This window comes from Camelus dromedarius, chromosome 18 (genome assembly GCF_036321535.1).
Source record: "Camelus dromedarius isolate mCamDro1 chromosome 18, mCamDro1.pat, whole genome shotgun sequence".
Classification (NCBI taxonomy): domain Eukaryota; kingdom Metazoa; phylum Chordata; class Mammalia; order Artiodactyla; family Camelidae; genus Camelus; species Camelus dromedarius.
Genome location: NC_087453.1, coordinates 18,158,063 through 18,178,400, shown reverse-complemented (window position 1 = coordinate 18,178,400; position 20,338 = coordinate 18,158,063). Strand labels below are relative to the sequence as shown.

General features: G+C 39.1%; 1 protein-coding gene and 1 pseudogene across 4 annotated transcripts in view; both read right to left on the bottom strand.

Annotated features, from left to right (window-relative positions):
* Positions 1-9,724: 9,724 nt before the first annotated feature.
* LOC135318548 (glucosamine-6-phosphate isomerase 1-like) lies at positions 9,725-10,424 on the bottom strand (annotated as a pseudogene).
* A 3,923-nt stretch (positions 10,425-14,347) lies between these two features.
* RBL1 (RB transcriptional corepressor like 1) overlaps positions 14,348-20,338 on the bottom strand; it is a 47,024-nt gene continuing 41,033 nt past the window's right edge. For all 4 annotated transcript variants that reach the window (XM_031433852.2, XM_031433853.2, XM_064475711.1 and 1 more), the window contains 3 exons: positions 20,088-20,236; positions 18,511-18,675; positions 14,348-17,037 (listed from right to left, as the gene is read on the bottom strand). In XM_031433852.2, the coding sequence (XP_031289712.1) occupies positions 16,867-17,037; positions 18,511-18,675; positions 20,088-20,236 (485 nt within the window). In that variant the 3' untranslated portion in view covers positions 14,348-16,866. The remainder of the gene's footprint in view (positions 17,038-18,510; positions 18,676-20,087; positions 20,237-20,338) is intronic.

Genomic DNA, 20,338 nt, shown 5'->3' with positions numbered 1-20,338 from the left:
CCAAATAGTGGATCACTGATGCCTCCCAGAGAAAGATCTTGATCAAAAGGGGGAAATATAAAACAAAAACCAAAATGGTGTAAGTATTACTAAGGGAGGGCTCTAAAATGGAGCCGGGAGGTCACTGAGAAAGTGGGACTTATACACATCTCAGCCTGAGGAATCTGAACTTTTAATCACTTATCATCTTAACACAGGTATCAGGAACATTTGCCAGAAACTCAAGATCCTCATTGATGTAACCCTAAAATAACTAGTGACAGCCTATTTTTAAAGGACAAATGTTTCCTTACTGGTATCAGAGTCAATCACAATTTTTACCAGACAACTTTAACAATCTTGCGGCCTTTGTCTTTACAAGAATCTGACACACTCTCTCCCTCAGAGCACTCTTTTGGTTTTACCCAAATCTGTGTCTCCTGAGTTGCAATTCTTAAGAACCCAAATAAAGGTCTTTGTTCTTTACAGACATGACACTGATTGTTGTTTGACAACTCCCAACTACATGAGCCAATAGACTTCCTTAGTTCTTAAGCCAGTTTGAGTTGGATTTTTTCTTTTGGGTGTGTGTTTTGAATTTTTGAATTTTTCTCTCATTTGTGGCTGAAAGCATCCCTGATAAACTTCACAACTTCAACATCAAACAGGAATATTTCTGATATCTAGTGTTATCTGTATGATTTTTTTCCCTGTAGTAACCCTTGTATTCAGTTCAATCTAGTCTTGATTCCTCAGTGTTCATGCCTTATAGTCCTTAGTGAATACCACTGCTGTAGACCAAACTCACAAAGATTGTTTTCTCTCAGAAAGTCCTTGCCACTCACTGAGTGGACCCATGGTGTTATGGATTGAATTGTGTCCCCCAAAATTATATGTTGAAGTCCTAGCCCCCAGTTGAACTATATTTGGAGACAGGGCCTTTAAGGAGGCAATTAAGGACAAATGAAGTCATATGGGTGGGGCCATAATCCAATAAATAGGGCTGGTGTCATAAGAAAGGAGGAGATACCAGAGATCTCTCTTTCCTATTGTGCACAGAGGAAATGCCATGTGAGGACACAGCAAGAAGGCGACTATTTGGAAGTAAGGAAGAGGGAAAGGTCTTACCAGAAACTATTGAAACTGAAAGGGAGCAGGACTCTGTGCCTCCCCTCCCACCACTGTTGTTTATAGGAAAGCTGAAGTCTTCCAGGCCTCCCTGAGTCATAGAAGAGCGGGCTCAAGCAGTAAATTAGGACAAGTCTGCAGGCACTGGGAGATGGCAATGACTCTGACCACTGATCTCAATGATTAACTGAGATTACTCCCCCATTTCCCTTTAGAACTTTCAGGTCTGAACAGAATCTTTGGAGATGATTTTTTTGGGGGGATGCTGGGTCCATTAGATTGCAGCCATTCTGATTAAAAGCAACTTTCCTCTTGTTACCAAGGCTATTGCCCCCAGGATTATACCCTTGCCACTCCCTCGACTACAAACCCATTACTCTTATCTAAGTCTCAGGAGGCAGCTGCATAGAAGAAACAAGAACTGGTTAGAACCCAGTGGAATCAAAGATGGTTGGAGGAGTTGACTTCTAGTGGATCTTGAGCCTCGTTATATGCTCAGTGTAATGTATTAGCATGCTAAATGACCCACCCACCAGTGCCACGACAGTTGACAATTGCCATGACAACCACCAGAAACGCTCATACAAGGGCTGAAAAACTCGAACAAGGACTGATTGGCTCCATCACACCCAGGGTGACATGATGGTAGAAGCTTCCCATAAAAGTCCACATGGCCCAACCCGGGCGGAACTATCCCTACCACCCATCTTGGTTGACAGCTCCTCGCTTGAGCACCTCTTCCTCACTCGAGTGCTTTTCTTCCCTTCCTGCTCAAGCACTTTCCTTCTATTCCCCCTTCTGAGCAACAAAGCAGCTGTTCACTTTGTCCCTCTGCCTCTGCTGTGCAAATTCTTTCACAGCTGGCAGCAAGAACCCACACTTTGGTGGGCCTCCTAATTTAGGGGTCCCAAAACCATGCCCCATAGAGTTAACAGAATCTGATAGCTAATAGAGATTTTTGAACTTGTCTGACAGGACAATAGATAATGGAACAGCTTGTTAAAACCCTTTTGCTTGTAAACTGTCTCCATTGATTAAATTCACCTTAGTTTATTTCCTTTTTCTTCTTTTTAATTACATACCTGTCCAGATTCATGAAGACCAATTGTTTTACAGGAATGTGGAGTCAGCTCCTGTCCACTATGAACCAGCTGGGAGCTGGCTGGGGCCACCAACTCTAAATCTGGGCCTAAGCAGCTGTTCAATGAATGGCCTTTTGACATCAGAGGACTGGAAAACTCCACACTCAGATTATGCTAGAAGTCTCCATTTTGAATTTGCAGAAGCATGTAACCCAGAAGCACCTGTGCAGAACACTGATTACCTCACCTTTTTCCCTACCTCCAATCACCTTTCTCCACACCTAAGAGTGTTACAGAACCGAATTTGGGTCCACTCACCTGCTATGTAGCAAAACCAATTTTTTGACACCAGGTTGTGGTGAAGGAAAGTGCAGCATTTATTGCAGGCGCTAAACAAGGAGTACAGGCATTTCATGCTCAAAAGACCCAAACCCTCTGCTGGTTTTCAGGAAATAGTTTTTAAAGGCAACTTTTGGGATGGAGGCTGCAGGGTGCACGATTTTCTTCTGATTGGTGGATGGTAAGGTAACTGGTGGTGTTCCAAAAATCTTTTGCTCTGCATTCGGTCACCATTCTGCACCTGGGTGGGAGCCTTAGTTCCCACAGGACAACTTGAGATACGTATCAGATTGTTACGTGTATCTATTGAGGAGGAACTAAGACTGTTTTATTGCTGTACTCTTGTCATTACTTTTCTTATTTAACTGCTTTTCCTTTGCTTCTGCATCCCCTCACTTCTCTAATTAGTAACTGACTTTGCACTTGGAACTCAGGGAAGGTCTAGGAGACTGAAGCCTTTTTCCTGCAAACAAGAAATGGAGGACAGGGAAGGGCTTTTGTACCTGGGAGGGCCCTGTAGTGTGCTGCTTGGTTTCAAGAACACCCTGCTTATCCCATAAATACCCCAATCCTTTCACCTTCAGGGAAGTGGATCTGAGATTTGTTCTCCCATCTCCTTGCTTAGCTGCCTTGTGAATTAACTCTTTCTTGGCTGTAAATTTTGTCATCTCCATGTTTGGCTTGTTGCTTGTCAGGCAAATGGACCTGGTTCAGTAACAGTAACTGTGCTAACACCTTGATCTTGGGCTTCCAGCCTCCAGAACTGTGAAAAACTAAATTTCTGTTGTTTAAGCCACCCAGTCTGTGGTCTTCTATCAAGGCAGCCCTAGCAGGTTGATACACATGGCCAACATGTTTGTATTATGTGACATCCACTCCTGATGTCCTAAGGTTGAATATTTTGACTTAGTGATTATCAGTCGTTAGGCCTCAGGCATCTGATGACAATGGAGTTGGTGTTAACAAAAAATACTGCAAACCATATCAGTAAACAAAGAATGCTGAAGCCATCAAGTCATCAGCTGCTGCTGCTACCCACCAGTGAAGACAATCCTGCAGCCCAGCCTCTGCAGCCACTTACAATGGTGCACTCTGAGGGGATTCAGAATAATAAAGGACAAGATACTGGCCCTAGATAGCTAGATGCTTGTCAAAGGAATGAATTCAATAAGCCCAAATGTTTGTTTCCTCCCATACATAAAAAGGCCTAAATTCCTTAACTTGAGGTCCCTGGTTTTCTTTAGGTTAACAAGTAACCTTTTATTGTTCCAACTACCTGGTCTTTGTTGTAAAGCTCCTATATATCCTAGCTCTTCCCCTACCTCTTCAGAGCAGTCCCTCAGAGCCATCTGAGAGGCTGTCATCCCAGCTCGAGTCCTCCTGCCAAATAAAACATAACTCTCAATTTTTAGGCTGCACATTTATTTCAGTCAACGTTGGTTATAACCAAGAACTCCTCTGCTATTGGAGATCATGCCAAATAAAGTCTCATATATACTTGTCTATTTTTCCACTCTAAGTGTGCGATCACTATTAACAAAATAGATATTGATTCAAGTGTTAAGGAAGACTTTGATCATTTTTCTACATTCCTTCCTCAAAGTTAAATATCTTGCTTACATAGTAATCCTTCTCATCTAAAAACTTGACCCTTATCTCAAGGAAAAGATCTGAAGGAATTCTAGTGTTTGAAATGTCAACTAAAAATTGGCACTTGCCATCTGCCTCTGTTGCAGGAAAATAGGGCATGAGAGGATGGTCATTTCTCAGGTCTCAGGCAAGTCCCTGGGACACACCCTGCCAAGTGAGGGTCCTTGGCTTTGGGCAGAAAAGAATTCAAGAGTGAGCTATGGCAAGGTGAAAGTAGATTTATTCGGGGAGATACACACTCCATAGAAGGAGTGTGGGCAGTCTCAGGAGGCGAGAGGTGGCCCCAGGGTGCAGGGTTTTTGGGTTTTATGGGCTGGTTAATTTCCTATGCTAACAAGTGGGAGAATTATTCCAACAATTTGGGGGAAGAGCCAGAGATTCCCAGGAATTAGGTCCTTCCCACTTTTTGGCCTTTTATGGTTAGCCTTGGAACTGTCATGGTGCCTGTGGGTGTGTCATTTACCATGCTAATGTATTACAATGAGCGTATAATAAGGCTCAAGGTCTACTGGAAGTTGAATCTTCTACCATTTTGGGGCTAGTTGGTTTTAAGCAGTTTATATACTCAATGGCTATGCCATTCTTCTAAAGGTTGTGCCCTGTCCCCTTCCCTTGTGTTTCACCTCTACAAGGATTAAGTTTCTACCCACTGTAGTTGCTGACCTTCAACACATGCTGAAAGGAGTTCAGGGTGGTCAGGAATGAGGCACTCTATGCTCTGGGAAAAGCTGGCAGAACAGGCTTTCAGATAGTTAGATATTTTCAGGAGATGATTTTATAAGCCCAAACTCTTGCATCTTCTCATATCTAGCAAAAAGCACTAAAATCATTAACAGAGACATCTGCTCCTGAAACAGCAGGATCCTGGGGAGTCTTCCCTGGCACAAATCCTTTCTGTGTCCCCTGTTTCTTGTTTGTTACAAAATCAAATGGCTTCGGATATTCCAACTGACTCCCAGGGAGGGACTTGTGCTATAATTCACACTGAATGTTGTACTTTTATTCCAGATGAAAGTGGCAGTATCATAGCATTCCTCTGAGATATGAGAAGTGAGATTCATAGGTGACTCCAATGCCTACTGTGCTGAAGTCAGGTTGAGAATCTCCAATTGGTTCTCCAATCTGTTTTCCTGGATTCCCCAGAAACTAAGATCTACTTTCTCAGGGACATTTCAGTTCCTTCTCTCCCTGTAGTTTATAGTTCTAGGAGCCTATTTATTTTTTTGACTTATACTTTGTTGTATTCCTCTTCTCTGTAAAAGGACCACTGAAACTCTTCTAAACCCCATAAGAATTGGTATAATCATCTTTGTTCCTTCCATTGGAAGAATCCCTGGACAATGCCCCAATTCAGCAGGAAGCAGCCAGAGAAGATCAGTGCCCATTTCCCTTTTTCCATAAAAATGCAGATTTGAAAGAATAGAACACTAACAAGACGGCTACTGAGTTGTTTAGGCCTGTACTTCTAGCTAAACTGATCCTATGACATGCTCTCCTCCCTGTGCATTCTTTTCTTAGAATAACTTATCCTTTTACCCTAGAGGTCTTAAAAGAAGGTCATGGACTGAACCTCAAGAAAATGGGCAGACCCTCCTAAATTCCTTCATAACAATAGCAATTCTTATCAGGATGAAAGGAATATAACCCCTGCTCACAGCCTGATTGTTCTCGTCCTCATGTTCCCATTTTTCTATAAAACCCCAGGACCCTTACCCCAAGGCGAGCTCACAGTCTTTAAGGCATTAGCCTGCTGTGACTCCCTCTGCCTGGCAAAGTAATAAAGCTGTTCTTTTCCAATTCTCCCAAAACTCTGCCTCCGAGTCTCAATTTGGCTATCAGTGTACAGTGGCTAGTTTTTCAGCAACCCTCCTCATTACTAGCAGCAAGCCTCTGCCAAAATGTGTTCCTTGACTGCACATAGCTGCCTCCACTAAAAGCATATATAATACTCAACGTCCCCCTACCTCTTCTGAGCAGTTCCTCAGAACTGAGAAACCATCTCCCGGTCTATGGTCCTCATTTTGCCTCCAATAAAACTTAGCTCACAAATCTCATGTTGTGCTTTTTTTTGTTTGTTTTTTCAGTCGACAGGGACTTGTTAATCACTGTTACTGACAAGAAAAATAATTTCATAATTTCTATAAAGGTGGGGTTTAAAGTCACTAAACTAGGTGGGACTAGAGGGCTATTTTTGGAGCTGCATTTGCATAACAAATATACTGTACTTCCCTATATTGTGACTTAAAGTACACCAGTACACGTAGTATATTCTTATTCACATTCTTTATAACACTGAGAAGACCTCAATTATCCGTACTAACAAGAAGTATAATTTACATGTGAGAGGCTGCAGGGAATTGAACTTTCCCCTATCTAGTGTGCTCTGACTACCTGGGAATAAACTGGCATTAGATTCTGAGGAGGAGAGCAGTGTTCCTTAGAGAAAAGACCCCTGATTCAAGGTGGCACTGAATCTTCAGGACATGGGTGAAAGCTAGTGCTAAGGCTTCTAAGGTGGGAAGTTTAGGGAAGATGCAGTAAATCAAGGAATCTGGGGGTCCCAGGAGGCAACTGGGAGAGAGGGTTTGGGAATGAAGAGTTGAGTGAAGGGAGAAGATTGTCATTGGAACACATGAATGACCCCTCCCCCCCACCCCCACATATTTGTTGTGAGCAATTTTTTTGTATTATATATATACATATATATATTTATAAATTTTTATAAATTTAAAAATATATATTTTGTATATAATATACATACATAAATATATATATATATATATGTATATATATTTAATTGAAATGAGCATCTTTTTGGATGGAAATCTTTCAATAAGCTGAGTTTCCTCTCTGTGTGATGGGGGTGAGAAAATCCGCAAAATCGAAAAAGAAATGACAATGTTTCCCCAGGCAAAGGAAGTCAGAATACAGAGGGAATTTCCCTCGAAAGCCTGGGACTTTCCAGAATACAGAGGATATAAATCTGTCACTTTGAGATTAATATTAAAAGACACTGTAGACCTTACAGTTTAAAATTGGGCTGCAGTCCATCCAAGGATGAATGGATAAACAAAATGTGATCTATACGCACAAGGGATTATTACTCATCCTTAAAAAGAAGGAAATTCTGACCGTGCTTGCTCCAGCATGCATGAACTTTGAGGATATTATGCTAAGTGAAATAAGCCAGTCACAAAAGAACAAATACTGTTATGATTCCACTTGTATGAGAAATCTAAAATAGTCAAAACAATAGAAACAGAAAGTAGAATGTTGGTTGCCAGGGACAGGGTTAAGGGAAAAAAGGGAGTTGTTGTTTGATGAGTGTAGGGTTTCACTTCTGCAATGAAAAAGTTCTGGAGCTTGGTTGCACAACAATGTGAATGTACTTAATGTCGCTAAACTGTATACTTAAAAATGGTTAAATGGTAAGTTTTAAGTTATACATATTTTACCACACAAAAAACCCACAACTTCATTGAATTAAAAAAAAAAAAACAACACTGGGCTATCAAACTAAATTGCTTGGGTTTGTATCTTGTGATTCTGGGCAAGAAGTAACTTTTAAGTAAATTTTAAGTAAAAAAGATTTAAAGTAAAAACTGTCTCAGCGTTAATTCCCTCTTCTGTAAAACAGTTTTATTATAGGGTTTTATGAGAATTGAGTCTGGCACACAGAAAATGCTTAATACCTGTGAGATGTAATTGTTATAAAAAGCACTCCTAAGCCTTTTTCTTCAATTAATTAATTCAACAAATGTCAAGCCTATACTTCCTTTAATGCATCATTCTACACTCTGGGAAAACTACAGAAAAATGTACTACCTGCATGGAGTTTAATTGTAAGTGATGGATTCAGGTAGTATATGAATAGATTATAAATTCTGGGAAGAAAAATAAAACACGCTAAAAGTATAGGAAAGACTGGGAGGTGCTGTGTCCTGACACCTGACCAAGTGAAGTCAGAAAGCCTGTGTGGTACTCCACTATGTGATGAATACCTAGTATTTTAACAACCTTGTGCCATAATCTTACAGATTACATAAGGCCTGATTCCTAAGTTTGCAAACATTAGACTCACTAAACAAAATTTATTCCAAATGCCAATATCTGAAACAAATTCAGAAAAAAATCCAAAACCCTTTTAATTCTTCCTTGTTTTTTTTTTCCTTGAAAACACTAGATTTAATAGAAAAATATCACATTGGAAACAAGTCCATCAATCCATTAGCTTGAAACAGAATGACGGCACAATCATGTATAAAAGCTAAAGATGAAATGCTGGGACCAAACACAACAGTGAAAGAGAGGCCTGAGCCAGGCTCTGAAAGATCTTTCCCAGAAACAGAGGTAGCAGCAGCTTCAAAGGGAGAAGGAGGAGGTAGCAACCAAACCATCAAGGCGTAAGAGTAAAAGGAAGGCAGAGCAACTGACTCATCTTGTGAACAAGGGGTGAAGGATAAAGGGGGAGAATATTTCCTGATGTTCTGGGAACATCAGACCATGTCACGTGAACTTGGGAGGTTTAGTAAGGCAGAGTATTTAAAGTGGGGAAAGGATATTAGGCAACTTTAGAAGCACTTGGTATGTTTCTTGGAGCTCAGCTCTTAGGGACACAGGAAACATGTCACTCCAGTGTTGTTTCTAAACTCGTAATTGAGCTGTTTGCCCTGGCCCCATCGCCTTGGCTGAACACAACCATGAATCTTGGCGGTTTGTGTTGCCCAGTGGATCGCCTCCTTATGAATGTGTAAGAGGTGCCACAGTGAGACCTTGAAACAAAACACAGGGCTCATGTGGGAAAAGGGTTTCTGCCTTCCTCCTGGTGTGGGAGGGCCTGTCAGGGAGGGGAGTTTGACAAGGCTGGGCCCCTTGAGGCTCTTAGTCTGTCAACAAAAGCCTTCTCTTTAGCCTCACCCATCCAAATCCTCCCTAAGGAGTCCTCTGAGTTCACAGAAAGGCCAACTGAGAGAGCAGGAAAAAACTGGGGAAAGGAAGCAAGGGCTAGTTTTTTTTCCCACGGCACTTGTCACTGACCAGAGGGGATGCTTCCTTAGACTGATTTTACACATTGAGAGAGCTTATTTCTTAATATGGAATAGCAATTCTCAAATAAGGGGTAGGCCTCCTCAAGAGGGGCTCTCAAGACTTTCCAAAGAGGTTTTGCCCGATATACATAAGCTCCTAATGCCCTCTCAATTGAGAACCAGTGCACAGAATGATAGAAATTCCTGACGGGAGTGTATTGTACATGTGAAGCAGTTTCAGAGGCAGAATAAAAACCTAAAACCCCTCAATGTGTGGGGCAGACATCAAAATTATGGAGTGATTTTTTTTCTGATTAAGTTATGAACAAATAGCTTAACTCTATACAAGATACCATACTGCATACTAAGAACAGTAAATTCACACATTTATCTGGAGTAACCACACTAGATTAAAGAAATAAAATTCTGTCCTCCTAAAAACAATTCCAGAAAGACCTACCTGTCCCAGTGAGGTACTTGACATTAGGATTAGCAAAGGCTAATCAATGTTATGGTTTCTTAGAAGCCTGGCTTTTCTGTTTCTTTCTCTTTGATACTGTACAAGGGGTCCACCAACTTGTTATGAACAAGCATTAAACCTCTGAAATACTTGAAAGTCTTCACTTTCAACTCCAGGCTGGCATCCTCGTCACACACATTGTGTGGGGATGCTACTTGAAGGCAGACATGGTCCACATATTTTTCATTCCCTTTTCGATGGCCTTGTACAGAGCAAACGCCTTGCGAGCACCTGTGATGAAGACAGTGCCCATGCCTACTGTCAGAGCCATGGTGAGATCTCCACCGAAGAACCTAGCCTTGGCCAGGGTAGTGTCCATGCCAATGTCTTCACACAAATCCTGGACACCAGACCAGAACCCAACTTGTTGAAGGCAATGAGTCCCTCAGGGCTGATGCCTCCAACAAACAGTTCAATCCCATCCATCACCCTCAGCCTGCAGGTCAGCTGCATTCCCATCCAGAAGGTGGCTTTTTCTGGGTAAATGTCAACGTGCTTGAAGAATTTGTTCCACATGAAGGAGTGGTAGCTCTCTCAGTGGTCTTGAGGAAGGCCCACATACTTATCCATGTTGAAAGTCTTCACATATTTGAAGGACAGGTCTCCATTCTTATAGTACTCCATCAGCTTCTTGTAGCAGCCAAGTGGGGCGCTCCCAGTGGGAGCCCCAGGGTGAAGTGTATATATATATATATTCATATATATATATATATATATATATATATATATATATATATATATGAATGAATCACTTTGCTCTACACCTGAAACTAACACAATGTTGTTTGTCAGCTATACTTCAATTAAAAAAAAAAAAAAGGTAGATGCAACGTGGAGCAAATGGAACTCTTACACACTGCTGTTGGGAATGCAAAATGGTTCATTTTGAAAAAGCACATGGCAATATCTTATGAAGTTAAACATGTACTTACCATTTGGCCCAGTAATCCAACTCATAAGGGAATAAAAGAGAAATAAAAATATATGTTCAAAGACTTGCATGCATATGTTTATAATTATTAATAGCCCCAAACTGGAAACAACCCAAATGTCCATGAACTGGTGATTAGATAAGACAAATTATAGTATAACAAAGGTATGGAAAATTGCTCGGCAATAAAAAGAAACATTTATACGTACAATGTTAACGAATCTCAAATGCATTATTCTAAGTGACAGAAAAATACCAAAGATTACATTCTGTGCATACATACATTTATATGAAACTCTACAAAAGGCAAAACTATGGTGACAAGAAGCAGACCATTGGTTGCCTGGGCATGTGGTGGGGAGGATGTGGGAAGGGCAGGGAATATTAGAGGGAAAAAAGAAAACTTCTTAAAGTGATGGAAATGTTCTATACAGGCATACCTCAGAGGTATTGTGGGGTTAGTTTTAGACCACTATAATAAAGCAAATATTTCAATAAAGAGTCACACAGATTTTTTTGGCTTCGCAGTGCATATAAAAGTTATGTGTACACTATATTGTAGTCTATTAAGTGTGCAATAGCCTTATGTCTGAAACAACAATGTACATACTGTAATTAAAAAATGCTTAATTGCCAAAAAATGCTAGCCATCATCTGAGCCTTCAGTGAGTTGTAATCTTTTTGCTGGTGGAGGGTCTTGTCTTAGTGTTGATGGCTGCTGAGTGATCAAGGTGGTGGTTGCTGAAAGTTGGGGTGGCTGTGACAATTTCTTGAAGTAAGACAACAATGAAGTTTGCCACATCGATTGACTCTTCCTTTCATTTGAACACTTAGAGGCTACTGTAGACTTATTAATTGGCCTATTTCAATATTGTTGTGTCTCAGGGAATAGGGAGGCCCAACGAGAAGGGTAGAGACTGGAGAACAACAGGTTGGTGGAGCAGTGAGTACGCACACAACATTTATCGATTACGTTCACTGTCTTACATGGGTGTGGTTCGCGGCGCCCCAAACAATTATAATATCATACATCAAAGATCACTGATCACAGATTACTATAAATATAATAGGAATGAAAAAGTTTGCAATATTGGGAGAGTTACCAAATTGTGACAGAGACACGAAGTGAGCAAATGCTGTTGGAAAAATGGCACCAATAGACTTGCTTGATGCATGAACTTTCAATTTGGTAAAAAAAACCCCACAGTATCTGTGGAGCACAATAAAGCAAAGCACAACTAAGTGAGGATTGTGGTGGTAGTCATAGAATCATATGTAATTACTAAAATTCCTCAAACTATACACTTAAAACGGGTACATTTTGTTCTATGTAAATTATACCTCAATAAAGCTGGGAAAAATTCATCATAGTATAAAAGATTTACACAATTTCCTTCATGTGAAAAATAACTGCAATAAAACCTTTTTTTTTCATTTTTAAAACTTTTTTTTATCGAGTTATAGTCATTTTACAATGTTGTGTCAAATTTCAGTGTAAAGCCCAATTTTTCAGTTATACATGAACACACATATATTGTCACATTTTTTTTTCGCTGTGAGCTACCACAAGATCTTGTATATATTTCCCTGTGCTATACAATATAATCTTGTTTATCTATTCTACATATGCCTGTCAGTATCTACAAATTTTGAACTCCCGGTCTATCCCTTCCCACCCCCCTCCCCCTTGGCAACCACAATAAAACCTTTTAAAATTTGAAAAGGTCATCTCGGGTTGATGGGAATAGAATTTTCATTTTTTGCTTATACACATTCTAATTTTTCTATGATGAATGTTATTTTCCATAATTAATTAGTTCCTTAAGTGATGACGACCTACCTGAGGTAAGTAGTTAAGTCCGACTTGGTTTGGTGTGGATTGTGTCAAGGCGGATGCTTGAACCAGGATCTCCATATTCTTGGCCATTAAACTCTTCTGTTGGACTCTAGACAGGTACTTCTGAACTTCCTGGAAAACAGTAGCCTGGGATGCTTAACAAACCTGTTTGTGTACTACACTATTTGCATAGTTAATAAGCCCTCAAAGGTGATTCTTACCACTGGGAAATTTGATGGAACCACTGCGCTACACGTAGAATCTGAAACCTAAGGAATATTTTCTTCTCTTAACATATTAAGAGTCTGTCATTGATGCCAAATAACCCCACGTGGGTATTAGTTACCCAACCTGGAATCTGTTACCATTAATCCTTTCTGGAAAGTCATCTTCCTTTTGAAGCCATCCCTGACTGGCACCTCACACCTGACCAGAGTTAGGTGACCCTCGGTGGTTCCTTTTCTATCCCCATCACCAGTACATGAACTAAAGCCTACAGCTCTTCTTGCCCAGGTGTTTAATTAATTCAAAGACTGGCACTACTGACACTTTGGGCTGGATAGTTCTTTGTTGTGGGGGACTGTCCTCTGCACTGTGGGATGTTTAGCAGCATCTCTGGCTTCTACCCACTAGATACCAGTAGCACCACCCCTATGCCCAGTTGTGACAATCAGAAGTGCAAAAATACCAAGAACTACTAATTTGTCTCTCATATCAGTCTAACATAGTCTATCCTCCACATAGCTTCCAGATTCTAGAACTTGCTATTCAAAGTGTAGTCCTATTGACACAACTTTGTAAACTGACTATAACTCAATAAAAAAAAATTAAAACAAACAAAAAAACCAAGTGTAGTCCTTGGCCTAGTAGCATTGGCGTGATGTGAGAGCTTGTTAGAAAAGCAAAATCTCAGGCCCAATCCCAGACTCTGCATTTTTAACAAGATTAACAATCCCTAGTGATTCCTAAACTCTGCAAGTCCGAGAAGTACTGTCAGGAGGTCTCTAACTTGCTTGAGGGTAAATATCACTTGGAACAAGTTGACAAAATTCCTAAGTCCTTTCCCTGGAGATTTCCTTCCATCAAGGATGGGGCCTAGGAATCTGTATTGTTAACATGTCTCAGGTAATCCTCATCTTTGGGCAAGTTAGGGAACTGCTGCTCTAAAATAAATAAACATCAGGTTTTGTCATTATCCACTTAAAATTAAAACCTCTTTAGTGGCTCCTCATGGCCTAGAGCTGTGGTTCTCAATCAGAAATCTCTGGGGAGAAACCCACTCACTGATGTGTTTTTCAAAACTCCCTAGCTGCAGCCAATGCTAAGAACCACTGGAAATGACCAAGCCTGAGCTCTTTACCCAGCTTAGAGCTCAGCTATGGAAGGCCCCTTTCTAGCCCTGCACTTTTGCATACGGACACTACCTCCCAGTCTCACCAAACTTCTGCACTTCCCAAACCTATAGTAGTACTTCCATGCCTCTGGGCCTTTCTACTGAGTTGTGTTCTTTGAATATTCTACTGCCCTGGCAAAGTTATTCATCCCTAAGGACTAAAATACCACTTAGCCCCCACTTTAGAGTGAGTTTAGACTTCCCTGACACATTTGTCCAGGCAGAGTGAATCATTCCCTTCTCTGTGCTAACACCATCCCTCTTTGTGTAGAGCTATATTACTATACTTATCTCATTTTATTAATGGGCTACAAATATTATACCTTGAGGACAGGAACTGTGCCTAGTTCACCCTTCTATCCCTAGCACCTAGCAAAGAGCCACATATAGTAAACAGCCAATAAGGCTTGTTGACTTAGTGAAAGTACTGTAAAGGAATAAAATTAAAACATGCAGGAATATTACCTTTTTTTTTCCTTCGAGTTTTATTGAGATAGAACACTGTATATAAGTTGAAGGTGCATAGCACAATGATCTGACCCACATACATCATGAAATGATCGTCACAGTAAGTTCAGTGAACATCATTATACATAAATACAAAATTAAAGAAATACAGATTTGGAGGAAGGATGAGAACTCAGGATTTACTCTCTTAACTTTCATATATAAAATACAACAATATTTATCATGTTGTACTTTACACCCCTAGAACCTATTTATCTTTTTTTTTTTTGAGTAAAAGAAATGAATTTTAATGGTTAGCTATTTGAAGTCCTTGGAAGCAGACAATAAAGCTTGTTTTAAAGGGAAGCATACAAAACCTTTAATCTTTTTCATATAAGGAATATTACCTTTAAAAAAAATCTGATTTAACATAATCTAACCACATAAAAATGGTCATTAAAAATGAGCTTTTAAGCTGTCTCAAATGGAGAAGTACACCTGAAAGCACTCCTAAGAAGAACCCTTTTCCTTAATTTAGTATCATGATTTGGTCCATTTCAAGGTCTTGAAATAATTGTTTCTTTATATGTGTCTAAGGCCTTTTTTCAATTGAGGTGAAATTCACCTAAAATTAACCATTATAAAGTGTAAAATTCAGTGTCATTTAATAAATTCACAATGTTATACAATCACTGCCTATATCAAGTTTCAAAATTATTTTCATCACCTCATGAGAAAGCCTGTAGTCATCAGCCACTCCCCATTCTTTTCCTAGCTCCTGGAAAGCACCAAGAACATTATGTTTTAAGTTATACTAAGATATTTAAAAGATATAAAGTAGAAATTTAAAGAGATATAGGTTCTAGATGGCTGCACAATTGCATCTAATCACACTGAAAAGAGCACAAGTAGAATTTTTTCAATAATCTCAAAAACTCCAATATTTTATTAACCATTTTATGTACATTGATATCCAGTCTTGAAAACTGATAAAAACATGTCCAGAGTTTCTTATAAAGACAACGTACAACATTTTGCACATTAACAACGATGATGAAAATGACACAATAGTTATAGCTACATAAAAATATATACAAGGATTCAAGGCAGACTCGATGTTATTTGGCTTATAACATGTGTAGATACTACACAAAAAATGAGGATGTAATTTTCAGAAAAGTATAATGTGACCAAAATCACTTTTCTTCTTAAAATTTAAAAATAAAATTCCTAATAATTGTAATTACTAATTCATAGTCAAATCTTTGACTAATTCAAATTAGCCACGGTTAGACACAGGGTAAATATTTTGCATTTTAAAAAGTAAAGTTTTGTGGTTAAAAAAATATACATTTGTTAACATCTTCTCAAAATTAATTAACAATGACTTACCCATGTCCTTCCAGATTCTGAAAACACAGTAGAAAAAGTGAATATTGAACAGCTGATTCTTTGGAAAGCTGCACCCCTAGCCCTGGAAAACATCCTTAAGGGGCCCCAGTGATCAAACTTGAAGGGAAACTCACATTTCAGTGATACTGAGAACAAAGAGGGGATAGTGATAAGCAGCTGTTTTACTGATGTATAGTGTAACCATAAGGCGTGAGGTGATATTAATGTGGTTTTGAAAAAGGTTTCAACTGTCCTTAGGGAATCAATCAGACACTGAGAACAACTGATCTTATGATGACCTCAAAAATAGTATCTCACATATTATCATGGTAATATAATTTCCCATTAAGGAAATTTAGTTTCTAACAACTCTTTTCTGTATTTTACTCTACTAGACTGAGAAGCAGCTTATTTTGAGAATTGTATGACATAGTATAATCATGTATAATTAAGTTAATGGTTTGGAAAACAAAATGATAATAGTTTTAAAAAGTACCTCTTTATTAGGTTGCGACACCAGGCTAAGAGGGCTTAGGGTTGGAAAGCAAGGAGTGGGGGTAATGCATGGATTCAGGTACAAATCCGCTTCTGCTCAAGGAGAGGAAGGGCATGAGAAGTGATCTGGACAGCCCAGAATGGTAGTGGCGCCTGGATGTGGAGTTACTACACTGGGTCAGACACAGGCTGATGTAACATCCTCTGGCCTAGATGCCACGGGACCCAACCACTACTTAATATTAAATTGTGAGTACAAACATTTCAAAGCACACTTACCAAAAATAGATTATTCACACTCATATCACAAAGCCCAGAGGAAGATATTTGATTATTTAAAAAATTATATTAAAAAAATTATGAGGTTTCTCCTTACTTCATCTGAAAAACCCAAGGAAAATATTTTAAAAATTCTATGACTATTAATATGTTTAAAAGGCACTTAAAACATTCCTTTACAATTCAACTCAAAATACATCTTTGTCTACTGTGTTTTGAATATATGTAAAAGAACCAAAATGCTTAATTTTGGTGTGATGTTTCTTGTAACTCAGTGATACTTACTACCTGAATGTTTGGAAAGATAGAGCCCCAACTTTCTGCAAAACAACCTACAAGTGCTTTTATCATAGAAATGGGCAGGGCACTAATGATGAGCTCTTTCACTGACAACATCTTGTAGTCGTTTAAGTAAAACATCATCATTTTCTTGACAGAGGTGTTTGGCAGGTGATTCTGCATCACCATCGATGGCTATTGCTCGCTTCTTGGTTCTCTGCTCACCTTGCCTTATCATGTTGTTGATGTCTTTCAAACTCTGTGCAAAAATAGAGGACATGTGTGTAAAAGGTGAAAAAGGGGAAACAGTAGCAAAGAACTAAGCTAACTGCTTTTTCCTGCCCTCTATCCTCCATCCAAAGCCAAACACTGGGGTAGAGAATATTTTTTGAATCTAGGCAGTCTAATAAGGGTGATTAGAACAAATCTTTTCAGGTGATTTTAAAAATTGAATTTACCTTATAGTGGTAGTTTTCAAAATGTGGACATTAGACCAGAAGCAGCAGAAGCATTGAAGAATTTATTAGGAATACAAATTGTCAAATCTCACCCTGTATCCACTGAATCAGATCAGAGATTCTGGAGGCGGGACCCGACAACTTATATTTTATCAGACTCTCCAGGTAATTCTGATTCTCCCTAAAGTTTGAGATCCTCCTCTTGAAACAATGCTTTTCAAACTTCAGCGTGCTTAGTAATCATCTGGGGGACCTTGTTAATGATGCAGATTCAAATTCAGCAGGGCCGGAGTGAGGCCTGAGTGTCTGCATTTCCAACATGCTTCCAGGTGATGCTGATGTTGCTAGTCTATAAACCAGCCTGAGAGGAGTGGTTCCTGAAAGCCGTGCATCACGACTGTCTAGGGAACTTGCCTGCCAGAGCTTTGTGATTCAGTCAGGTATCTGTGTTCAATAAGCTGCCCAGGCAATTCTCACCTATGATTTTGGAATCACTTCCTTAGAAGTCAGCTGATCCCATTTCTGATTTTATGCAAGAATTTCTTCTAAACATTTTTATAGGAAACTAACTTCGATGAAGAAGAAATGCAAATCTGTGAGGTATTATATCTCAGTCAACTTTGTTTGTTTGCTAAGTATAGTAGGAACTCAATAGGTATTTGTCGAACTAAATGAGAAACTAGTAAGTTAAAGAGCTGCCATGTATTTGGACTGAGTTATAATCTGTCCCACTACAATTTCTTCCAGTTGGTAGCGATTCTGGCTTCTGGAGAGATTCTAAACATATCTGCTTGACAGCCCTTGAAATATCTGAAAACAGCAATCATGTCCCTGTCACATCTTCATCACTATACAGGAATAAACACGGAGATAACCACAGAGCTGTTTGTAAGTAAGAGGCCTTTGCTTTCAGACTTTTCACTATGCTGGTTGCCATGTACCAAATTAACTTTCACTTCTAAGACCTTTCTTTATACTTGTTCCCCATGACTGACCACTTGCAAGTGTTGCCTTACTGGTCCTTCTTAAGATCATACTTGAGCAGGGATTCAATGGGCTGTGAACTCCCCCAATACCACATCAATCACAGTGGATTAAATTACCTCAACTGAATACACTGCTCTTGATCACAGGAAACTTGCCACAGTAACAGTGCATATTTATTAGTAGTAACTTTGCAAAAAAAAGATTAAAGATTACTAATTGGATATGTGAAATCCAATTTTTAACACATGTACGTAATTGTTTTGCAGTAGAGTTCACATGCACCTTACCTTAGAAGGGCTGCCATTGAACTTATACAGCAGAGCACTCCTTGGCGTAAGGCCTGACCCATTCTTGTGTGGGGAAACATAAATGGAATGCTGCTGGGAAATGCGGCGTGGGGAGCCTGGCTGTTGCTTAATATGTGGAAAAGGAGAGAGCGGTGGAGCTTCCATCTGAAATAACACAAGAGGAAGTATTTTGAAGATAAAAGTTTTCTTTTTTTTAATCCTACCGTATTTTTATTCTGACCTGTCCCTTCCCAGCAAGGGTGAAGGGTCAACATGGAACTTTTCTTTTTTTTTTCTTTAGTGTATTTTTATTCTTATTGGTATCTTCTAGTTAGGAGTCAGTTACACTGTCAGAGCTTATATTTATGGCTGAAACAATCAAGGAAATAGTTTATTAACTCTCATTTTTCAACAATTACTAACAAACTAAAATTTATTTTCCTGGATCTTTCAGGAAATCTTGAAGAATTCTGGGCAAGACAAAAAAGCAGTAAACCAGGAGCATAGGAACCCCATGTCTATGCTCATAAAGTGGAGCAAAGAGTAATCTATGTCCTAGCACTTGCAATAAGAATCTTTCTCCACACACACACCCACAAGCAAATTAGCAGCACAGAGAATAAAAGAGAAGCAGAGAATTTCTGTGAGCCAGCAGGATGAATCCAACATGGAACAAATCTCTTAACGAAATGGTTAAGACTTTATACAAAAATGCAAAAGATTTAGGGACAGAGTTACCTGAGAAAGGATTGTACTTTTTAAAAATAATCTATACAGTGTTTCCATTCCATTCCAAAATAAATGGAGGTGACTCCTTAATTGATACTTCACTCATCATCTTCACTTGAAGCTAATAAAACTAGTTTTTTTTTTTCAACTGGCTAATGATAGAGATATTCACAGTACTGCACATGGTCAGGGGAGGTGGAAGTGAGGGAGTAGGATGAGTAGTCATGGCTTCTGAGGATAATCACAGAACATATTCCTTGAAATGCAGAAGGACAGAAATGTAGAGAGAGACACAGACACACATATATGGCTCCTGGCTGGATGCAGCTTCTACTGAGTCCCATTTTCTTATAACTGAAGTCTGGTGTCCCGGGAACCAACTTCAGCTTATACACTGATAATACTTTCAGAGATCTGCTTGGCACTGCCAAGTTTAGAGTCTGCATAAAAATTTCGTAGTGTGGCTTCTATTATTGATTCAAGCCTGTTTATTTCCTTTTTTTTTATCTTGAGAAAAACACTTATCTTAGAAATATAACAACAGAAATCAAAACCAAGAAAAAAATTACCAGAATTGTTTTCATTTTCCCATGTTCCCATCTAGTCCTTGCCCATGTGCATATACAATTTCTAGCAACATGATCACAGTATGGATAAAATTTCCATGATTTCCTCTGGTCTCTGTCATATCATAGCCTTAATCACTCTCTGATTAATTATTAGTATGTTTTCCCCTATAAAATGCATCAGTAAGGCTTTAACTATGAAACACTTATCTAGAAAAATAAACTCACAGTAATTCAATTATGAGTACAGATATTAATAAAGTAGTAAAATATAAAACATACCACATGGTCCTGATTTGCCAAGTCGTATTTCAATGCAAATGACTTCACTCTTCCTACATATATTGTATTGTAAAATTTGATAAGATCACCTCTTTCCTCTTTCACTGGTCCAACGGAACAGTCAGGTGTTTTTGTAGCATCTTCCAAGTCTGTCAAAAGAATTCAGTGTTGTGATAGGTGTACTTTAATCTATAAATTAGTGATTTGAATCACAACTCTCTCCACAATACAAAAGAAAAAAAATCAAATAA